General features: G+C 33.7%; 1 protein-coding gene across 2 annotated transcripts; it reads right to left on the bottom strand.

The window, feature by feature from the left end:
- Window positions 1-2,816: 2,816 nt before the first annotated feature.
- Window positions 2,817-20,709, bottom strand: LOC136269748 (FMRFamide receptor-like). Of its 2 annotated transcripts, none has more exons than XM_066073828.1 (2): window positions 20,487-20,709; window positions 2,817-4,178 (listed from the first exon to the last, which is right to left on the bottom strand). In XM_066073828.1, exon 2 carries the CDS (start codon window positions 4,121-4,123, stop codon window positions 2,960-2,962), a length of 1,164 nt encoding a protein of 387 aa, XP_065929900.1. In that variant the 5' UTR covers window positions 4,124-4,178; window positions 20,487-20,709; the 3' UTR covers window positions 2,817-2,959. The 2 variants fall into 2 exon arrangements, with proteins under 2 accessions (XP_065929900.1, XP_065929899.1); XM_066073827.1 differs by lacking the exon at window positions 20,487-20,709 and adding an exon at window positions 4,816-4,949.
- Window positions 20,710-23,099: the final 2,390 nt, after the last annotated feature.

Here is a 23,099-nt window from a genome sequence, read left to right as displayed (position 1 = left end):
AGTCCAATCAACATCCGGGCTTTACAACTATCACGCCACGTGGGCACTATTCTGCTCCGAGCACGTCTGACCAGTGGGTAAAACAAGTTTATGGGCGTGTGTGTTTTGAATCCTTTTATATCAGATATTTAAGATCTTCTACGAGTAAATCAAGACAGTTAAAAAATTAAAAACATTTCTTACCGGGATATGATAACAATTTCAAGCCACCCTTTTCTCAACTTTCTTAAATGTGTTTGAAATCTATATTCTTCATTTTCTGAAATGAAGATTTGAAATTTTAGATTGAAAACATGTATGTGTTTTCTTTAGGGAATTGATAACATCCATGAATTTTAGCAAAATTGTGTAATTTCAAAACAAATCTTGTAATCGGATATCATTGGAAGTGATTCTTTTGTGCAATTCGGTTAAAGAGATTTACAATTCCGTTTGAAAAACAATCTTAGCCCACCTAAAAATATTTGATAATGGAAACATTTTTATCTCATCTGGAAAATTGCATAATGGAACCTTAAAAAAACTTTAGAATAATTGAATGAAAAGCTCTGAAAAAAACTTTCAAATCGGGAGTTCATTAGTTTATACTTTGATATCAGAAAATGGATTTTTTTGTGTGGGTAAATCTCATCAAACGTGATAGAGTGCTGCTACTGCATCTATCCAATCGAGTGGTTGCTTTTGGTCGGTTTCTGAACGTGACGGTACGGTGTAACAAATAACTGGTCTTTTGACTGGTGACAAGTCCGTGGATGAAGAAGGAGAGGAGGGTGGATTTCCATTCCAATGGTAATCAATAGGACCCTATCGTGTCCATACACACTAGAAAGTGAAAAAATTAATTAAGATTCAGTAAGAAACAATAGTCCGCCTCAATGTATTATTGATGGCAGCTGAAGAACGGTGATTAATTTTAACACGTGGACTTGGGGGAGTTCTTTAACGTCTGTTTTAATTAGTTTCGACATGAAGTTGTGTTCTGTCGAGAGGAGACCTTTGGTCAGTGCTCCGGTAGTAACCCCGTGACGTATTAACAAGCCTGGGCTGGCTGTGACACAGTCCATAGATAAAAGACCCATCTCCCCCGCCCTGCTGACTAGAGTGCGAGCCGAGGTGTTCACAGTGTTTGAAACCTGCAAACAAATACGGTAATATTAACATTTTCGGCATTTTCAATTTTTAGGCTTGATGTTAGTTCCTAAAAATTAGGCGTCCCAGAACGTCTAAATTTATTTTTAGAATAATATATATTTTCCCAAACTCGCAAAAGAAAACAACGCAAAAATATTGCAGATTTACAAAATCATCTGATTTATTGTTATCCAAATAATAGTATCTCAGGAGAAAAAAATCTTTCTTTGGGCAAAAATTGATCAGCACCCGCAATTAAGTTAAAAAAGAAATGTCTCATATCCTTTCTTCAGAATAAAAATTTAAAGGGTTAGGGACCCAAATTATATCCTCACTGATTCAGATATAAGACACTTATAAATTGAAATTGATATCAGAATTCTATTTTACGCAGTAGTGACAAGTTCAAGATTTCTAGCATTGATAATATTTGGTATAAAATAGTTTTGCGTTTGATCATCGTATGTCTATATTTTATACTGACTCGTTTCCAATAATTTGGAATCTTTGATTAAGGGCATCTGTATCTGAATTGTGCTAAAAACATTCCTTGTTCCTAAAATACACCGTACATGTTAGACTAAGAGCGTAGAAAGTTTACCTAGTATTGAAGAATGTTATTTACATATACATATATTTGTATATGTTAAAATGGTAAAAATGGGTTATGCCTCAAATTTAAATATATCAGATAAAACGATACAAGGACTTTCCCCATAAACTTTGAACACCTGGCAAGCGGTGTACTTCACCTTTACTAACACCGTTTTTTGGAATACCTCTCCGCAAGCTATACAGAACAACAAATCGATGATTTTCTTAATGAGGATCGATGATCGTCGCCTCTTTATCGTATATTTCTACCTTTTGATGAAGAAGAGTGAATGATATTAAATATATATGAGAGTGTCAAAATGTTACTGTTGCTTTCATAGTTTAATGAGTGAATGAAGTAAGTTTGAAAATGATCGCATCAAACCACAAAGTCAACTTACATCCAGTTCCTTAAATTATTCAGGGTATCGCATTGTTTCGAAGTGTAAAAATTCTATAAAAAACATCTATCTAAAAATGGGGAAAAATTGATTCTATATCTAAGAAAACTACTAATTACCTAATTAAACATGCATCCATGACTTTCTTTTGGTATACATCACCTTATTGTTGTAACAAGATGAGCACCAGAGCTATCACCGGTGTCGGTCTTGCGACAGATCTTTCGTTTTTTGTTTGGAGACCTGCGATCACATAAAGACTACCTTGCGATAATATTGAACAGTAGTCGGATTTGGCTGCGGGTCCTTCGTGATAAAACGAGGTGTTCGAATGAGTAATACAAATGTACTTGATTTTTTTTTTATCTTGAGGGTATTCCATATATTTGTTTCTGATGTGTGATGAAATATCCGGGGGAAACCATTGCATAATTCATGCCGCGTGAAGGTGCACCCAGAGAACTGTGAATTGAGCATATCTAATAAATTAATTTACGCCAACAACTTATACATTTCGAAGTATGAATTGTATTCAGAATTCCTACTAATGCCATCACACGGCCCAGACTAAAATACTTAATATATAAATAATGCAACAGTGAATTTGAAATTCTAATGCAATTAAGGAATTTCTCATTTCATTATCATACCTTGAAGGACAAGACTTAACTATATCAACTTAAAGAACCGTTTGTCAATGAAACTTTATACATATAAACATCCTTTAACAATTTAACGTAATAAAACAACTGATTAATGAATCACAATAATAATAAGATAGACATGTAAGTCACAATCACGAGACACTTGTGCGGATAAAAGATCACACCGTATTAAGAAGTAAGTCTGATTTTCTCGAGTTTGTGTATGTCGTTCACTTGCGTCACTTCCGAGTCTTTGTAATGTACAGTAGATCTTAATGTCTCCAAAAGCTCGTGGTCGGAGCTTGATCCAGAGTTCCTTGAGCGCGAGAATACAGATTGTCCGAAAATTTTCTTAAACATTTTGAGTAACACCTTGCGGAACCGCCGCCCGACGGCCATGTAGATCAGGAGGTTCACGGACGAGTTTGTCACAAACAAAGTGTTCCCAAACGCTATCCACTGAATAAATACAATGGGATCGAAGAGAAAGTCAAACTGTGAGAATAGTCCCGGAGTCTGGCAACAAATGAAGACTATCACGATTAAAACCAAAATGAGACTAAGATTTGCCTCATTGTCATCTTGAATATTTGTGCCGATTCTCCTTGCACGCTTGCGCATTAATTTTATGATAATCAAACAGTTTAGGATCGCTAGAAGAATCAGTGGAATAATGTAAATTAAAGCAGCGTACATCCATACCATGTACACTTTGTTGTAAAATGTCGTTTTGCCAAATGTAGTATCCACAAGCATGTAGCATTCTCTGTCGTCTGTAGGGGAACACGGGGATTGAGACCTGTTCGCAAAAATTCTTGGAATGTTGTAAATGATTGAAATTCCCCATATCGCGAACAGAATAATCCATGTCCTTCGCTTTGTGCATATTTTGGCTGCTTTGAATGGATGACAGATAGAGATATATCGCTCCACACTGACCGACACAGTTATCCACACATTGCACTGCTGGATGACCATCACAATATACGTCACTGGGGTAAATACATTGGGGTATATCACATCTTTAAAATACCACAGCCCTGGGTGAAAGAAAGACAAAGTAAACGGGGTCAAAGTTAGCGCGACTACTACAATGATTCCGGTATCCGTTAACACAAGAGCCCGCAGGAACAAAATGGTAGTCGAATGCATCTCCCGTCGCCAGAGTACGACCATTGTCAGAATGTTCCCAAAGACTCCGAACACGGACAGAATCGGGAGGATTATGCCGTTGACCACGTACTGCATGTAGAACGCGTTCTGCAGCGCGGTGTTGTTTCCCCCGTTGTCCTGGAGGAAGATTGCGTCCCCGTAGGAGAGGTTCAGCGTGAAGTTGATCTCACCCCTTACCATGACGGTGGTTCTCAAAGAAGGAAGTTACGTTCTAAGACTCATGGTGCCTCAGTCTCTATAAAGAAAATAAGTTTACATTAGTTCAGCAATTTTTACTTAAATAGAGCTTCCTAGTGAGGCATGATGATTGATAATTAGAACATGACTTTGAATAAGCGAACAGTTTTCTTGGTAGTAGTACCATTTGATTCTCTAAATAGGGGCACACATACTGTGACCAGAGCAAGACAAGACACTATAGACGCCTCTTCAAGAGAAACTTCCTTTATGTTTAAAACAACGGTTGTTGTTGGCAAACTATGATTTTGTTACAATAAGATTCACCGCAAATCTTGAAAAAAAAAATCATCTAAAACTCTGAAGGAGCTCAATTCGGTAAATTCCTGAGTAATTGTTAGAGCTGCTCGTTAACCCGGGAAGCTGTGCCGTGCGATCCCACAACTGTTTATACTGGTGGTACAGTTTGCGGTGACGCGTCCAGAGGGGACCCGTCCGATAGAATACTCGCTGTTGAGCACAACGTGTCATTTTATGCAGCTGGTCAAAAATAATTAGATCTTGTTAACTTCATTCTTCCAGGCGTTACTTAAGCTTTAAAACCGTATCGGATTCCAGGGAGGACAGTAAGTTACTTAGGTTAAAGTTTTTTGCTTAATTAGAAGGAAATTGTTCTGTAAAGTTCGCGCACTTACCTTTTCCTACTTGTATATCCAGTTAACCTCCTGAGAATACACAAGTTTACTATAGACTAAACTCCATTAATACATGCATTAGTCGGGAATTGTCAACATCCAACCATAAGCGCTTTTTGCTTATGAGATATAAGTGGAGAAAAGTTTGTTTGTTTTATATTACCCTATCGATTCGGCGAATATTCTCCAATAGAAAAGGCAACGGCGAACACGGGGACCAATATTACCCACAAACAAAATAAACGCCCAGAAAAAGTTTATATAGTTAAGTGACTAGCGATTACACAATGGTCATTCTCCATCAGTGCATTCGATATTGATTGGAGGGGGCGATTTAACGTTTGAATCAACACAATTGGCTGGTCTTTTGAAAAAAATGCATCATATACGACCCAACTGGAATGACGATTTTAACGTCGGGCTCTGGCTCATCCCTGTGGTGACATTTTCTTCTGAGTATAATAAAATTCAGACGCGTATCGACTCTAGACTATTTCGCAAAGATTTCATATCTCTCATTCCTGGGAGGGAGTGAGTTAGACTTACCTTTAAAAAAAAACCCAGGATGATAAGCAAAGAAACACCCCTGAACTGCTCCACGTAGCCAGGCGATAACACAGACCATGCACTATCGCTTCAAATTACTATTTAATTATATATTTTTTAAAATTTCCGTTTCAGTGGCACATTATTATAAATAAGAACAATTAAGAAACCGCATGCATATAAACTGCCTGGAGTTAATGAAAACACTGAAAGTTCGTGACATCTTATTTATGTCCACAAATCAAAATGACTAGATGTTAACACCTCTTATATACATAATAATTCTGAAAAATCAACCTTATTTTGGGTATTTTGTTTTACGATTTTTTCACTCAATTCATCAAGATGAATTTACATGCAGAACAATAATATGCTTTGACAGTCAAGGAGATGCAATGTAAGCTGGTATGCTTAATTTTATTAAATTTCTATGTCCCTCGGACATTACCATAATAACTGTTATTGTTTAGCAATCAATGAATCTTATATTCGGGGTTTAATCTGGGTTCTATTTCTTTTAAGTGGACCCGCGTCGATCTGGCTTGAAGCGAGACGGGGTGTACATACACCGCCGGAAGTGGTAAAGGTTTTAATGGCGGAATGTGACACCACACTGACCGTATCACTACGCGTCAGAAAGATATTGCCTCTTAATTAAGGTGGCTCTATACACCCACAGTTTATTCCAATTTTCAATAGAAGACCACAAAACATATACTTATCAAATATTAAAATGATGATAGGGATACTATAGGTATTTTAAAAGAATTTTTTAATGTTTTTTCGTGTTTTTGTAAAATAATTTTTAAAAAGTTAACTATGAACCATCTTCGCTAGCCAAGGGTTTTCGGTCCACTTTGCTCCCCATAAACCCTTGGCGGATTTCATTACGAAAACTCGGTGACAAGCTCCGTTTTATGATTGGCTGCAGCTGCGAGTAGCTGATCCAATCGCATGCTTGTAAATATAAACTTTAAAAGAAAACACATGTGTGATCTTTGGTAAAACATTCGGTGCTTTTAACAGTTCTCGAGTACAGTGCCTCCCCAACGATGTTCTAACCAGATCGCTTTAAAAACCAATATTTTTTACTGGGATAGAACATAGTTCTACAAACTTGTCAAGGCTCGCGTGATAGCATGGGAAGTAAACATGGCGAATGTAGGAGTTGCCTATCCCGTTAGTATATACGTTCCTGTTTATGGTTATTGCTTTTAAAGGTTCACACTGGATGAAATATCTGGTTTCAGCGCTGCGGAAACCCTTTGGAAACTCTGCGGAAACTTAAGTTTACGTTAAGTTTCCGACAGGTTTCAGCACAGAAACTTCAAGTTTCATTTAGTTTCCGCAGTGCTGAAACTTAGGCTGTCCATGAATCCAAATGGTTTCCGCAACGGAAACTTACTGAAACTTGATGTTTCTGCATAGTTTCAATCTCCATATACGTTTGGGATACATATTGTTTACAAATGGTTTCCGCGACGGAAACTTACTGAAACTTGAAGTTTCTGCATAGTTTCAACCTCCATATACAATTGGGAAACATATTGTTTACAAAGGGTTTCCGCAACTGAAATTTACTGAAACTTTTTATATTTTTGCTTTCACAAAAGCTGAGCAAGGTTTCTACTTTATGTAAAAACAAAACAATTTCAAACAGTTCCAAATTTATTTTGTTCAAAAATCTGAAATTGTTTCCAATAATAAATAAAATACAGCCAAGATACAATAATGGAGAAACATCCATATGGCAATTATCTTATTAGGGACTTTTATTTAAAAAATGATAAAATTGCACAAGAAAAAAAACTCCCATAGAAATCTTTACATTTGTATTTTTTTTCATCTCGATTAAATGCCTATCAAATCTCCCTTTAAAAATGCAACAAAGATCTTACTTTTTAAAAAATATGAATGCAATTTACAAAATAACTGCACGTACATGAATAAACAAAGAAAACTTCACTGTTACATGAACATGATACACTAGTCTCAATTTGTTTTGAACTACAATGAATATGTACACCATAACATATTTTTGAAAAGTCTAAAGTATCCATCTTTAAAAAAAAAATACACTACAAGATAGTACGGTAGTTGACTATAGAGGTTTGACCCAGATTTGATTTGAATATGTCAATAAATTCCAAAATGAGGTCAAAGTGACCCACTTACAAGTTGGGATAAACCTTTTCTTTGTTAGTAATATAATCTAATGTTTTACAATAGAACAGGATTTGATATCATTTTTTTGATAATCCATTAAGTCCAAAGTGAACTTTTCATTTCCACCCATGATGTACCAACTGATCAGATTTTAATATCATAAGCCTGTCAGTATTTAATAGATGACCCAGAGGGAGATATGAAAAGCTTGTTGGCCAATAAAAAGCTAACAATGGAGCAGTCTGTCAAATCATGTGCAAAAATATGATGTACACATTTAATTAATTATGCTGATTGCAACACACTTCATTCCTGATGAATATTCTTCTTTACACATGGTTTACCTTCCTACATTTCACTACTTTACCTACATTAATATTTTTAAATCCAAGACATGAAGTAAAATATACATTGTTTATATATGACAAGTATTACTACATGTACATGTACTTGCTTTTTGTAGCATGAATGTATAAAATACAAAGTATCACACAGATCATTCACCTTACAATTCTCATCAATACCAGCATTTTACTTAATATGATATAAAAGCTAATTCCAATTATATATTAGTTACATAACACAGTTTAAAATAAAACCCACATGGAAACAACTTTCCATCCAAGTAATTTTGTTATATAAAAATTGTAATACATGGGGTATATGTTGTCTTTATATATTTTCATATACGACATAATTGAATATTGTTTGGTGTATTTTATCATTTCTATGACCCATGCATTCATCTCCTAATGCAGTGTTTTTACATTTAAGATTGGTTTCTTAATTTTTCATATATTGCTGCAAATAAAATCTAAGTTATCAAGAAATGTTTAAACAAAGAAAATGGAAAAAAAAAGTAGTTAACACTTATCAACTTGGAGGTGTGAGGATATATGTTACATGGAGTCTAATATTTTATGCAATATTTGCAAATATAACAAATTATTTAAGAAAATGAAAGTTAATATCTGCAAGGTCTAATCAATCATTTAATAAGTCAAAACCATGTGATTTTCTAAGATTCTAGCTTACAGACAGACATTGTAATATACTGGTATTTGATCATATAAGAAAAGTACTTTTATAGTTTATAGGTTTTTTGAAATGAGAATACTTTACAGTTAAAAAGTCTTGTTCTGCAGAGGTTTAGTCGGGTCGTAGAGATGTGTCCATTCGAATCAATAAGGAGTGTCCTTGGCTGTTGTTGATATAACCCGAGTCGTAGTTTATGGAAATAGGCCTTTTTGGGGGACTTTCGAGCATTGTCCAGACCGGTGAAGCACTCATATGATCACATCATGGCTACAGCAGACTTAGTAGTTCTGGACAGTGGTAGCATTAAAATTCTTCTTCTTGGGCTGTACTTTATGTCTGTTCTATTTATCTTAAACATGAATAATTAAGTTTCATTTAGATTTGTAAACAATAAACATAAGTCATTCAGCCTAACATGTAATAAAAGCATTCTGAATAAAATTCTGAATAAAGAAGCTACTATGCAGTTGCCAGTTGCTGTTTAAACTATGTCATATAATGACTACAGTAGTATCTGGTTTAAAATGTTTCATTTTATGTTTGAAGCTATGTTATTTTCATTTTGATTCAATTATTGTTTGTTGAACAATGGAAAAACTTATCAACAATAAGTGTGTTTCATCCCCCCACCCCAATCAACCACCTTTTCAATAAGTTAGACTTGGATTTCCCAAAAATTACTACAGTAAATTATAAACATCCAACACATGTATAAGTTAATGGTGAAAATAATCAATTTCAAAGCAATACCTTGCGTTCACATCGTCCAGCTGAACATTCACCCGAATCACCGAACAGAGGATGCAACTAATCACCGGAAACATTGACTTTGTATGCTGTCAATACTGGAAAAGATAAACGTGAAAGATTTCATTTTCCGGATTTAATTAATAAGTTTTTTTCGTTACATTTAGAGTTTGTAAATCGTAAAATGTGCGAAAGATTCATTGTTCGTCTTGTTTACCAACCAAGCATTCATATATTAGGGACGTTTATATAATTATATATGTGTATACCCTGGATAATCTTGATCATCATGCATATAACGTTGGTTAATGGTTAACTTGGTCAAAACGTATATTTAAAAGAGATACGGTAATAAAATTAAAACGCCGAACCAAGTTTGAAAAAATGACGCCATCTTGATTTGATGGCGCGAGATCTCGTTTACAAATGAGAGATAAATTAGAGCCTTGAAAATGTTATTGGGAGTATCTATGTTGTGAATTAAGTTACCTTGACATGAGTTCTTCGTTCCTGCATTATCTCCTTGTTGTAGAGGCTATTAATGCTTCTCAATTCTCCATTTTACAACAGCACCTTCTTGTCCATTTTAACCTCCGCTCGGAATCATAAAGTGCGCCAATACTGACCAATCAGAACCCGCTAAATCTTGGAAAAGTGCATCTTGGGATAGTTTAAAATGAATAATGTTTAACATGTTTAATCAAAATTATCATTTTTTACCGAATAGTATACTTTATACATGTATATTTATTTTAAATAAGAACTGTCGGAGTCAGTATTTCCTGGTTAAATACGACAAAGTATTGGCATGTGTTTGTATTTGTAACACGTGATTAACCAAAAAAAAATGGCCGACCGTTTGTTTACAAATGTCTAATGAAATTAAACAAGTTTTAATGAGACATATGTATCAGATTTTGTCGTTAACTATATTAAATTATTTACATGTACTGATGATTTTGCCAAACTAAATATGATAGAGCCATATATAGTTGACTGACAAGTTAGTCTTGACTTGTCCAATTTTCACCGCGATTCTAAGCACGGTCATATTCTTATTCAAAATATAGAGGTGTGAAAAATATTATGTTTATCACAGAGCAGGTTCTGCATGAACACACAGAAATCACAAATATAATTAGATGCCGATCAATTAACGGGGTCCGGTTAACAGCGTTCACCCATACGGTGAATTTACAACTACGATGAATTGATGGCAATTATTTTAAAGTTACACATGTGCACTGATTGGTCATGCGATGAACAGTACGTTAAGAATACTTATGAAATTAAGATACAAACGCGTTAAACAAGCCGGGAAGTAAGACGTACACGTCGGACTGATATATAAACAAAATATAATTTTAATTATTTGGTATACTTTCTACATCAAATGTATACGAATGTATAATCAAATTTTAAAAATGGGATTAAACTGATCACGTGCACCACATGGCTAGTGCTGGATTTTAAACTGATTTTGTAATATAACGTATAACTTCAGTAAAATTATAAATAATGCTTATTATATCTTATAACAGAAACATGTGCATGTTTCATAAACATGTATCAATATCTGTGTTTACAGTACAGAAAGTAAATACAAAGTATAGAAATGCACGAATCACATAGGCGTCGATACGGGGGGGGGGGGGGGCTAGGGGGGGGGGGGGGGGTTAGTGCAAAGTTAGACTTAACCAATAGGCATATAGCCCCCCCCCCCACACTTTTTCTCGCCGGAAATGTAATTGTTCCTAAATTTACCTTGAAAGATTGAGAAGTTGGAGTAATAGGCATACAAGCCCCCCCCCCCCCCCCCCCCCCGCCCCACGGATTAGGATTTTCATGATTTTGGGAATTAGGGTTTTTTCTCAATATTTCTGAGGATTAGTCCAGCCCCCCCCCCCTTTCAATTTGCTTCCGACCTCAGTGAATCATGATACAGTCATACATGTAGTAAAGTCTGAAATGCATGTAAATAATTAAACAATTATTATATTAGACTCAAACTCCAAGTGGGTTTTACTTGTTATTATCAACTGTAGACTTTTTTACAAAAAAATTCCTGTGTACATGTGTTGGCGTGGTATTAAAAAAGAAATGAATTAGCTCTAAACTTCAGGTTGTACGAATATTTGGTACGATTTGTAAAAATTTACAACGACTTTACCTTAATTTGTTTGCTTAATTAGTTACTGTACCTCAGGTTCATTCAAATGATAACTAAATGATTTAAGAAGGAGTGTTACAAAATAGGTATATTAATTTATTTTACTAAATAATTATAATTTACTTATCAGTTTTACTAACTCAGGTACACACAAATTGAAAAAAAATTCCCGCCGGGCTCCAGTTATAAACTCGCGCTTCGTACTGTGTATATGTTATGTAACAGTCTTTTGTTCACTCCTGACAGAAAAAACCCTGCAATCCACACAGAATATACAGGAAAATCACAGAGGAGGTCACCTGGACAAAGAATGTATACACATGTATACACGTGCCCGAGTACCTAAGATTAATGATTTCATCATATGCATTAAACAAGATCAGACATCAGTTTTTCTTTTCAAATTCAATTAATTACTTAGTAAGGTTCTTAATCGCCTTATTTGCCACATTTGAAGATAGTTACATGTTTACATATAGTTTCAGTCACGCTGAAACCTTACTATACATTTTAGTATGTACGGATTCATTATCATTAGGCTAGAATTAAACTTAAACCTGTTGAAAATAAATGATATCACTATTAAACTCAAATCAATTTTAGTAATAGTTTCAGCAATGCGTAAACCATTTGGAATCTTAACTAACAGTTTCAGCATACTGAAACCTAGCGGAAATGTTCTGAAACTGATTGATATTTCCATAATAATTTACACAACTTTTCACATGATTCAATTTTAGTTTCCGCATTGCGGAAACCATCAGGAATCTTAACTTAAAGTTTCAGCATACTGAAACCTAGCGGAAATGTTCTGAAACTGATTGATATTTCCATAATAATTTACACAACTACTCACACGATTCAAATTTAGTTTCCGCATTGCGGAAACCATCAGGAATCTTAGACTAAAGTTTCTGCTGACTGAAACCTAACGGATACTTGCTGAATCGATATAATGGTTTCCGCATTGCGGAAACTATACATGAAACTTCAACTTCAAGTTTCAGCAAGGTTTCCATATAGTTTCAGTTTTGCTGAAACTTGATTTTTCATCCAGTGTCAATGAGCTCTGTTTTATTTAATTTCTTTGGTTCGCATTATTCACGACAACGATACCTGGTTTTATGGGATGAAAGCTTTCATATAAATCGGCGACTTTTTCACTCCCGGTGTTTAATAGCAGTTTTTCCCCCATAGTAGTTTCCCCCCCCCCCGGAAAACCTACTATATAGTAGCCTTTCCCCCCGGGGGGGAAACCTACTATATAGTACCTTTTTCCCCATAGTAGGGTTTCTCCCTCACGTTTTTGGTTCAAATTTTATAAAAAATATTTATGGAAATCCAGTAAGGATTAAAATCAATGTTTCTACACTCCCAGGTTGCACACATGTACATATCTGCATTCATCTGTACAGGTTAAGTTTCGTTTTGCCGATTTGTTATTTTTATAGACAATGCTGAAAGTTGAACATGTGTGTAATGGAACTTAATTTAGGTAATATATTGAAAAAAAGTTTTACAAGTTATACACTTATATGCATAATTCTGTGTTCTGAAATTGTATTAAACGAGAATGTTTTAAGAATTTCTTAATAAATCTATCAGACTGTTTGTCTGTTTGTAAAAATTTCATCCAAGCTAAACCTCTGTTTTAGAGAAATTTTGTTTCCGATGTTTCAGAGCCCGATTTTTTATATCCCGATTTTTTTAATCCTATTATGATAATTATAGTGCATATTCTTTAGGGTCCAATGTCTCATAAACTAGTGATGACCATATCACCATATTTTTATAGTGGCAGTGGTTTACCACTTGAGGATGACTCTGAAAATTTCAGCCCTCAGGGTAGGGGCCCTTGATGTTTCAGGGCCCTATGTTTAAAACCCCATTATTATGATTGAATAGTGTTCTATAAGTGGGGACCCGAATCTCAAATTCTAGAGATGACCAATTAACCATATTTTCACAGTGGTAGTGGTATACCACTAGTAGATGACACGAAAAATTTAAGCCCCCATGCAGGGTACGAGCCTTTGTTGTTTTCGAGCACGATGTTTGAAATCCAGTTATAAAGAATATGTATTTTTTAGGGCCCCATATCTCAAAAACTCTAGATAACCACATGCACATATTTTTACGATCATTTAAAAGTAAAAACATCATTTAAAAATACACAATTACTCATAAAATGTTTACATCATAATATCTCGCGTTTCGTAGAAATGTGCTTAAAAATATGGATATGCGTAACTTTAAAACGAAATGGTAAACACTAACTTTACACATGCTTTTAATACATAATTAAAATACCCCTTACCCATGATTTAGAACCCCATCAATCAAAGTAAAACTAAAACATTTCATTTTCTCATTATATCATTGCACCCTGTCTCCCGTTTGATATTTAGAAGAAGAAATATATAATTGTTTTTAAGATCGTCAATTCTAACGGTATTAATTTAAATTTGATAGCCTTTTGGACGAAGGGAGTAATACATTTCCACTTTTTATTCCCTTCCTCTACAAAATTAAGTCAAGATTGGTCAGTTAGTTCCCTGGGAGAAGCTTGTACATTGATGGTAATACATTGGAAAATCAAATTTTCAAACCGGCGTATTTTCACTCAAATGTGTTCCTACGTGTTCATAACGTCGAAGTCAAAACTGTAGATAAGCATCGATTAGATGAAAAAGATTCGAGGTATTCCGAAATCCGTGTAAAAGTTGTTCCAAAAAGGGGTGAGAACAGGTGAAATAAACGATGATGACACATGAATGTTATGAAGGCGCATCCCTTAGTTCATATTTGGAGTTGAAAAAAAGTAAGTGCCATGGTTATCCTTTTTTTGTGAGAAATTCATATCATATCAGTTATTGCAAATTATTGTCACGAATGGTCCGCGATAAACATGGCCGGAAAGTAAAAATGGGGGAAAATCCACTATATAGTAGGTTTTCCGTGGGGGTAATCTGGCTATAAAAAGGGGGAAAGCCCACTATATAATCAGCTTTCCTTGGGAGAAATACTGCTGTATAGCCATTTTTCCGGGGGGGGGGGAGAACTGCTATATAGCCATTTTTCCGGGGCACTAAATGCCATGGTTATGCGAAAAGGCACTATATAACACCGGTACACAGGTCCTTACAAAACACTAGGTATAAAACATTCCGTGCTTTTCCTAGGTTATAACTTAACTCGTATTTAATAGCATCGTTAATTATGTTCCGATATTCGGTAGTCAACATGTTTTCAAGCTATATTAATGCCGTAGTGTCACTAGTGTGTATATAACCCGTTATTTAATTCGATTAAAATGTAAATGTGTAAGGGGCGCAACTCAGGTTGCTCGCTAGGTAGCGCCACCACATCACCGAGTTTTCGTAATGAAATCCGCCAAGGGTTTATGGGGAGCAAAGTGGACCGAAAACCCTTGGTTAGCGAAGATGACTATGAACAAATTGAGAGAAATTTTTTTGTCATATGATTGATATTTCTTTCAGACACCTAAAAAAAATATAACACTTCTTAACATTAAAAAATGTTATTATTGCAATTTGTTTTAGTATTTTCTCAAAACATCATTTTTCATATTTTCTTACTCTGTTCACAAATCATCCGAAAAAGTTGCTTGATATTATAAGAAAATGTATCTTAATAAATGTGACATAAAAAATTGAATGAAAATCATTGCAAATAAACACAAAAAATATTTTAAATTTTATTTGGTATGAAAGTTCCTCAGGTAAGAGTTATTGTACCTAATTCCCAAGCCCCAAACACCTTGGGGACTGTTCATTTCTGAGTTGAAGAAAATTTCCTAAATATCATGTAGGGATTATAACTACATACATATTTCATTATAGGCCTATATAAAGGAATATATTTGCTTTAACGCAAAACTAAGTCAAATAAATAAAGAGGGAAATTAAATAATAGGATTTATGTAACCCAACCTAAGAGAAATTCAAAGCCACGTACCTTCCACCCCCTTAAGGTGGTAAGGAACATCTGTCAATATTAATGTGGATTAAACTTTATTATAATTGATATACTTTCACCGGTTGCGAATTTTCTTTCACAGTATTTAACCAAAAAATACGTTTTAGAAAATTTTGGAAAGTTAAAAATTGTTTCGTTCTCGTCGGGATTCGAACTCATGACCTACAGGTTTGTAGGGAATCCACTACACCACTGCGCTACGCTGTAATATGTCGGTGATGGGAAAAAAACTATTTACAAAATTATTCTTGATTTTATTGTTTATTTCGATAAAAAATACGACACAACGTGAATGTGTCACATACCACATTACTTGTAAGTAATGAATTTTCCAATTATGAAATACAATTCTATTCATTTACAAGTTGTTCAAAAAAGCGGCCCCCACACAATTCGCCTCAATATAAATCAGCCAGTACCGGAATTCCCATCGTCGGTGACCCACGTGTGATTCACATCGATTCTCTCCATCAACCGTGGTTTGCGACGATGCGGAATTCCATGCTTCCAGATTTACTTTTTTGCGTACTGCGTCATCAAAAAGTGGTGTATAGAGCCAACTTAACTTGACGGCGATATTTCTGGAGGATTGTTATACTATTAGATTGCTTGATTGGTCGGACAATCATAAGACTTCCATTTAGGTTATTTGAAGGTCATTCTGGGCATTTAGACTTTATCTGACAGCCCCTGTGAGCTCGCACGGACTCGGTGTCGGACCGTCAGAAGGCCGGGAGACTTTACTGCTTATCGACAAACTGGACCACGGAAAATGAACTGTCAAAGGAGACGGCCGAAGTCTTTTGATTTTATTAAAATATTGTTGATATAGCCAGAACCCTTAAGTTCTGTTTACAATGCCTAATGACCTGCGAAAATGATGGTCTATATTTGCTTAAAGATTTAGTTTTAAACTTTTAATTGCAATTTGTTTGCAATGCAAGAAAAATTCAAAATATTATAACTCCGATAATAGCCTTGTAATGCACCCTGGCTTTTTGAGCATAAAAAGTTTTAAGGCAAATAAATAAGAAATAATATATCAAGAATAATTTAATTTACAGTTTTTTTGGGAGTTGATTTTGATCAACTCTCCTATGCAGTTAATTTGGCAAACCGGAACTGAAACAATGTTTGGACCTCAGCACAAATCATCACCGCTGACAAGACTTACTTCTTGAAAATAATCGATAAATTCGATGTAATGTATGCTGAAGAATTGTTTTTCAAGAAAACTTATATATAAATACATTGAAAATAGTCAGATTTTAAATATTACGAACAATTTTAGATAATTTTTGTAGTCGTATGTATTCCTATCTATAGTGCAATATATAGTCGCGTTCAACCCGACACTCGTCTGTCTCTGTAAATCTCCAACAAGCAGAGAGTCTCCCAAAGATTAACGGCGACGACCGAGCGTCTGGTTGAACGAGACTAGAGTTCAATATTGCTTGGATCCATACAATTCTCCAAAAGTACCGGTATTTCGATTACTGAAACATGATTTGATACATATATTTCTACCTTTACTTACTAAACATGATTAATATGGAGTTTACTCGTAATTCTTGTCGGAAAAGTCCGAGAATTCACATTATGAAAATGTGCGTTATTCAAATACAGATTAGAAACTACATGTACTTGTAATGCAAAATAACTTATTTTTGAATTTAAAGAAAATAAAAATCGATAAAATCAACTACCGTCAGTACTTCAGTACTTTGAATGTGTATTAAACTGACGAACGTCGCATCTGTCTTTATATCGTCTTTATATCGGTTCAGTCAACGCCTAAGTTTTATGTCGTCAACAGTTCTTATATCTATATAACTATAGCTTTCCTCTGCGTCCGTCAGTCCGTCTGTCCCTCTGTCTGTCTGTCCCACTTCAGTTTTCCACGCTTAATTCTTTATGCGTTTGAGGAATATGAAATTTGCTTAACAGTTTCAAAATGTCAAACTACAGATCAAGTTTACACTTTTGTAGCGTCTGGTTGACATATTTTCGAGAAAATTAATTTTTATATTACAATTTTTTTATGTTCGGGTTCGTTATCGGGTTCGGTGTGTATTGAATAAACGAGGAAAGTATACAGTCAGTAATAATATCGTGCAATTATACTTGTACCATTCCTTTTATTGTTTCTAACAAACAAATAAGTTCTGTATAATAATGTCAAGCATTGTATTGTAAATTTAATCGACAGGGTTTTGTGAATTATTAATACAATCGGGTTCGTTATCAGGTTGGTCTGTTGATTTTAGGTACAGAAGACGGTAAGAAATGATATGCTGCATAACAGTGCATTGTTTCACAAATTTCTACCAGCAAATACTTAATGCACTTGGCGAAATTACAGGAGATGAAATAAAGAGTATTATTTTACCCATTTTAAAAAAAATTCTATATCAGCTATGTAGATTGAATTTCTCTGTTCTTTTATCTCTGATTAAAGGTATATGTGGCGTATTTGTTCATGCTAAGAAATATTTGATTGATTGATTTATTTAAATATGTTATATGAATATATATCTTTGCAATAAATTACGCAGTTTATATCAATCGGGTTAAAAAGATATAGAAATTAATATATAATTTTTATAATTATTTTTGCGTCCACAATAAATACAGCATTTGAATAAACCCCGCCATAAATCGACCACGCGATACCACGCTAAGTCTATCACAACAACAATGGCGACGACGAGAAAGATAGGTATACCCGTAATACCGTTAAGTTTGACAGACCTTGCCAAGAAAGAAAAAAAGACAGACTGACAAGGATAGGAGCAAAGGGAAGATTGTCATCGGAGACCATGTAGATTGATGGAATAGGAATTAGAGCCCAATAAAACTTAAGTTTAATAAGTTTTTATCATGAAGTTGTAGGGGTTTTGGTAGTCAGGTTCGTACGTACTCCATGTGTTCCATGTCTTTACCTAATTTTTTAAGGCGTGTAAAATGCCCATATGAGGAATGATAAGATGCTGCAAAATTAAAATATCATTAAATCTTATAATTTTTTTTAAATAATTTAAAACAATGTATAATTTAACGTAACATCGGTTTGTAACCCTTAAATATTCTAAATACTTGCAATAGGTTGATTCAAACTGGCGTATGTGTGTCAAAACCTCCAAATAGTGTCGTTTTTATAACTTCAATGCCTTTTCTTTTATAGAGTGGGTCTGAGCTCCATATTTTTGTCATAGTCTAAATGTCACAGTGGTTTAATGTAATTTAAACCAATTTTTATCAACAAAGATGTGGTAGAGATGACCCACTATACTTTAAAAATGTCATTTTGTAGCCGAACAATTGAACGTTTTAGAAAAATAATACAAGTCCGTAAATTCGTGGCTAACGTCTCATAAAGCATTTAAACAACGGACTTTGTTGTGAATGAAATGGCCCAGTGGTTAGAGCACCAGGCATAAGGTAACTTTATAGAACATAGGTTTTTAGATTGTGGGTTCGATACAAAACTTTAGGATTTATTATTATTTTCTTATCGTTTTTTCAAATATTTCAACTGAATATAATTAGAAATTACCCTTTTGTAAACTTGTATTATAATATATCAAATATATATAATTGAAAAAAATGTTCAATTTGAAATTGGATTGTACGATTAAACCAAATGGGCAGTTGCGTCATCTTATTCCCCCATCTTCAAATTTCAAATGATTTTTTTAATACATCTAAATTTTCATAACCCCAAAGTTTACCACCATAGATCAATACCGGTACTAAGTATTTTACTTTATCAAACAGAACAAACTGTTGCTTTAGGGTAGATTAGAGAGTCTTATTTTTCTAAAAACACTATTAATAGATTTATATAATAGATTTCTGTGCTTGCTCGACTAAGTGCTTTTTGGCTTTAAAAAGACCGACTTTTGGAAAATACAGTACCCAAACATTTGAATTCACATACAATTTCAACAACGTTATTATTATAATAAAAGCTATTTTAGGCTAAGGGCCTTTGATAAAACTTATATATTTATATCAAAAATTGATATATATATATATATATATATATATATATATATATATATATATATATATATATATATATATATATATATATATATATATATATATATACACACCGAAAACGTATTCAGGGTAGACAGAAACAACATAATTTGACAAATGTAGAATTAATAAAACGTTTTTTGAATGGGTGATTACAGTTTTCATGAAAAGAACTCAGTGTCCTGTCAGGTCAACAAAAAGAATTTCGGTCACTTATATGTATAATCAAATATAGCCCCTGACAGCTCCTCTAAATAAAAATCTAACCAGTTACTTTTTTATTACAATTGTAAAGGGATAAGAAAAAAATGAAAAAAAAAAAAAAAAAAACTACCCCAAAACATCCGCTTCAAAATACAAATCAAATCAATTTGCTGTCTTATTTCCTTCGCTTGCACGGGTTATTATCTAGTATCTCTTAAATGCAACACTTTTCCAATCCATTTAACAATTGATCATAGTAACATTTTCAGTAAATAAAAAATTCGTTTCTTAAAAAAAAGAAAAAAAACCAATACACATGTGATTCCAAAACAATTCATGCGTTTACCAAAAACATAAAATAAATTAAAAAACAAACAAATCCACCAATGAGATCCAAAAACATCTCTCTCTCTCTCTCTCTCTCTCTCTCTCTCTCTCTCTCTCTCTCTCTCTCTCTCTTAATTTATACTATTTCTTCATAGTACCATCATGTAACTTAATTCAACTATATTTATACCTATTGAATCATTATGCAATTTACGTGCATAAATTGTATTTCTCCACACCAGTGAGAGAACCAACAAGGTTAGAGATACAAGTTAAAACTCTATGTACAACCTAAGTTAAGTCTCTTTTAATACCGAATAACTTCTTACTTCTTGGACACAAAATTTATACTGCAAGGATTTTTTTTTCAACAATAATGTTATTAAAATAGTGTTTAAACAAGCATAACATAGATAAATTGTTTACTTACGAAATTGTTGAGTATTAGAATGGAGGAAAAGAAATATCGCGATATCACAGGACACACTTTAATGGAAATACACAAGTCGACTCTCTTAGAGGTTTGCGTAGACTTTGAAACGTTGTTGTCATTGGAGGTGCTGTTTAACTGTTCTTTACCTAAATTTAAAAAAATCTCATGATTTAAATTCATTCGTCTGGTCTCTTTTATAGAATATATCTGTTTGGGCACCAAAGAGGTTTTTGACTAAGTAGGTCAAATATTTTTTCTCCTACTCTAGATCCAAAAAAGTATGTATCTATGTACATTGAAAATAATGATCCAAACATCAAATGTAAATAATTTAATATGCCATTTATATATTTATAAACTAAAGAGTTTACGTTCATAAAATCAAAGGACCCTTGTGCTAAGACCCTAGCGATTTAATAAACACCCAAATATGGTTTTCATTGAACAATACAATACACAGAATCCTATTCTCAGTAACACAATTGGCTTTACAAACAACAAACGCATGTATTATGTGTATTTCCTATAGAATATATCTTCTAAGTAATATCATTTCAACATGTTTTGCTGTTGTATGAAAAAGTGTGCTTTTACCAACCAAGTGTATTTGTCTAGTCGGTCCTACCACCGTAAATTCAATTATATCAAAGTTAATGTCAAAGGTATTTTTAAAAGATTTGAATTGAAATTTTTTTTGAAATTTAGTGTATTTTAATTTTAAAGTGGTCTACAGTTTCATTGTTTTACATTTGAATAGGTTTTATTCAGTTAGATATATTGGTTTGAACATCTTTTAGAAGCATATGGGCCGTTGCAATTGCTCTTAACTTACATGTCATTCTAGTTTTGTCAAATTTATCTTCAATATCAACGTACAGGTATTTAAACCCTTTGCATTTGTTACACAAGAGATCTTTGTTACACAAGAGACCTATTCAGAGAAACAAATGCTTGCAACCGCTTGAAAAAATATTTATAAAGAGACTTTTGGCCATCTCTCGCGAGCGTTTGTTCTGTTAAACAGTTACATTGTATTTTATCGCAGACGAATAGCAATCATAACTAGTAGGCTAATGTTCTCGAACAATTATTTCCACCTTAATATTTTTAATGAATTGCTAGATTGCTCTATAAGGTATACAAAAAATCATTATACCTATGATACATGTTGTACTATAAAATGGGAAAACCACTAAGCCATAAAATGATAAATGAATTTAATTCTTTTTTGGATTTTCAAGCCATTTCTTTAAGAATTCAATGTTGTATACTGTGGTTTCATCAATATTCAAGGGTATCAATTTTCGTGGATAAAGTGAAAATCACACTTTAAAGGATACATAAATTCGTGGCCAATGACCCTATCAATACAAATTGTTAGTAGAAAATGCACTTCAATGAACATTTAAATTCATGGTTTAACTTAAAAACGAAATCCACAAAATTGGTATTCAACGAATATTGATGAAACCACAGTATATCGTAAACATTTATTAAATTACTTTTCCGATTTTTTCCCACTTATTGTGAACAAAACTGAGCCTAGTAAATATTCTTCATACAATCATATAAACAGTAAACCTAACAATAGAAGAGAGTGTTCTAGAGGCTAGCTGTCTTTGTACAAAATGAATGGGTTGACTGTAAAAACAAGTTCCACTTGAGTAACCACAGGACTTGATGTGATACCTGACTGATCCACATGAATGGTTTATTGCGCAATCCAGCAAGCTTTTGAAACCCTTACTATAATTCTGTATTTCAAAACATGAAAATTAATTAATTAACAGCTTTCCAAATGGCCTTAACCTTTGACCTTTATGTCATTTTGTTTGGTCAGGGTTGACGCCTCTATTCCAAGTGGTCCGAAGTCTCTGTGATAGATAGTAAAAAAAAGTTGGAAGTGATTTTATCAAAGTTCAAGACTTTTAGGGGTAATAACTGCAAGAAGATACCTAAAATAAATGTGTGAATCGTTAAGAACTGTTTATTTATGCTTAAAATGAATAATAAGATAGACAAACCATCTTGAAAAAGATTTTTTACTGGTATATTGAACCTATGTAAACAAATACAGGACACGGGCCTTGTTTACATGATGAAGAATTGTAAGCCCTGTATCTTGCTTAAAACTCAACGACTGGCATCCAAATTTCATTTGATCATTAGAAATGCATTCCTAAAGCATTGCAAATAATAAAAACAGAAAATTTCATTAAAGTATTCTTTTCCCAATGGATCATTAAAAACACAAATAGTTTCATCTTTTTTAAATCGACTTGAAGAATATTCATCCACGATGTCTTGTACTTTTTTTATTCTTCTACTGTCCAGCCCTGTTCTCTGTATTTGAGCGCAATATGTTGAATGATGGCTGACTTTTCGGATCCTGAGTGACCAGCAACAATTACCAGATTACTGCTTTTTATATTTTTTTCTACTTCCTCGCACGCCTTTGTTGAAATGAAATCAATGTCGTCCTGTTTCCATTGGTCAACTATGGCCTTTTCAATTCGTGATTCTATAATGAAAAAAAAATCGTTTACGTTTAAAACAGAAACAATTCTTGAGTTTATCTTTAAAAAAGTAGATCCATAATATTCAAAGATA

This window comes from Magallana gigas, chromosome 10 (genome assembly GCF_963853765.1).
Source record: "Magallana gigas chromosome 10, xbMagGiga1.1, whole genome shotgun sequence".
Lineage (NCBI taxonomy): Eukaryota > Metazoa > Mollusca > Bivalvia > Ostreida > Ostreidae > Magallana > Magallana gigas.
Note: the sequence above shows the minus strand (reverse complement) of the source record. Positions and strands in the feature narration are given on the sequence as shown.

Coding starts and splice junctions, on each gene's coding strand:
- LOC136269748 (XM_066073828.1), bottom strand. CDS start 4,123: ATGGTAAGGGGTGAGATCAACTTCACGCTGAACCTCTCCTACGGGGAC.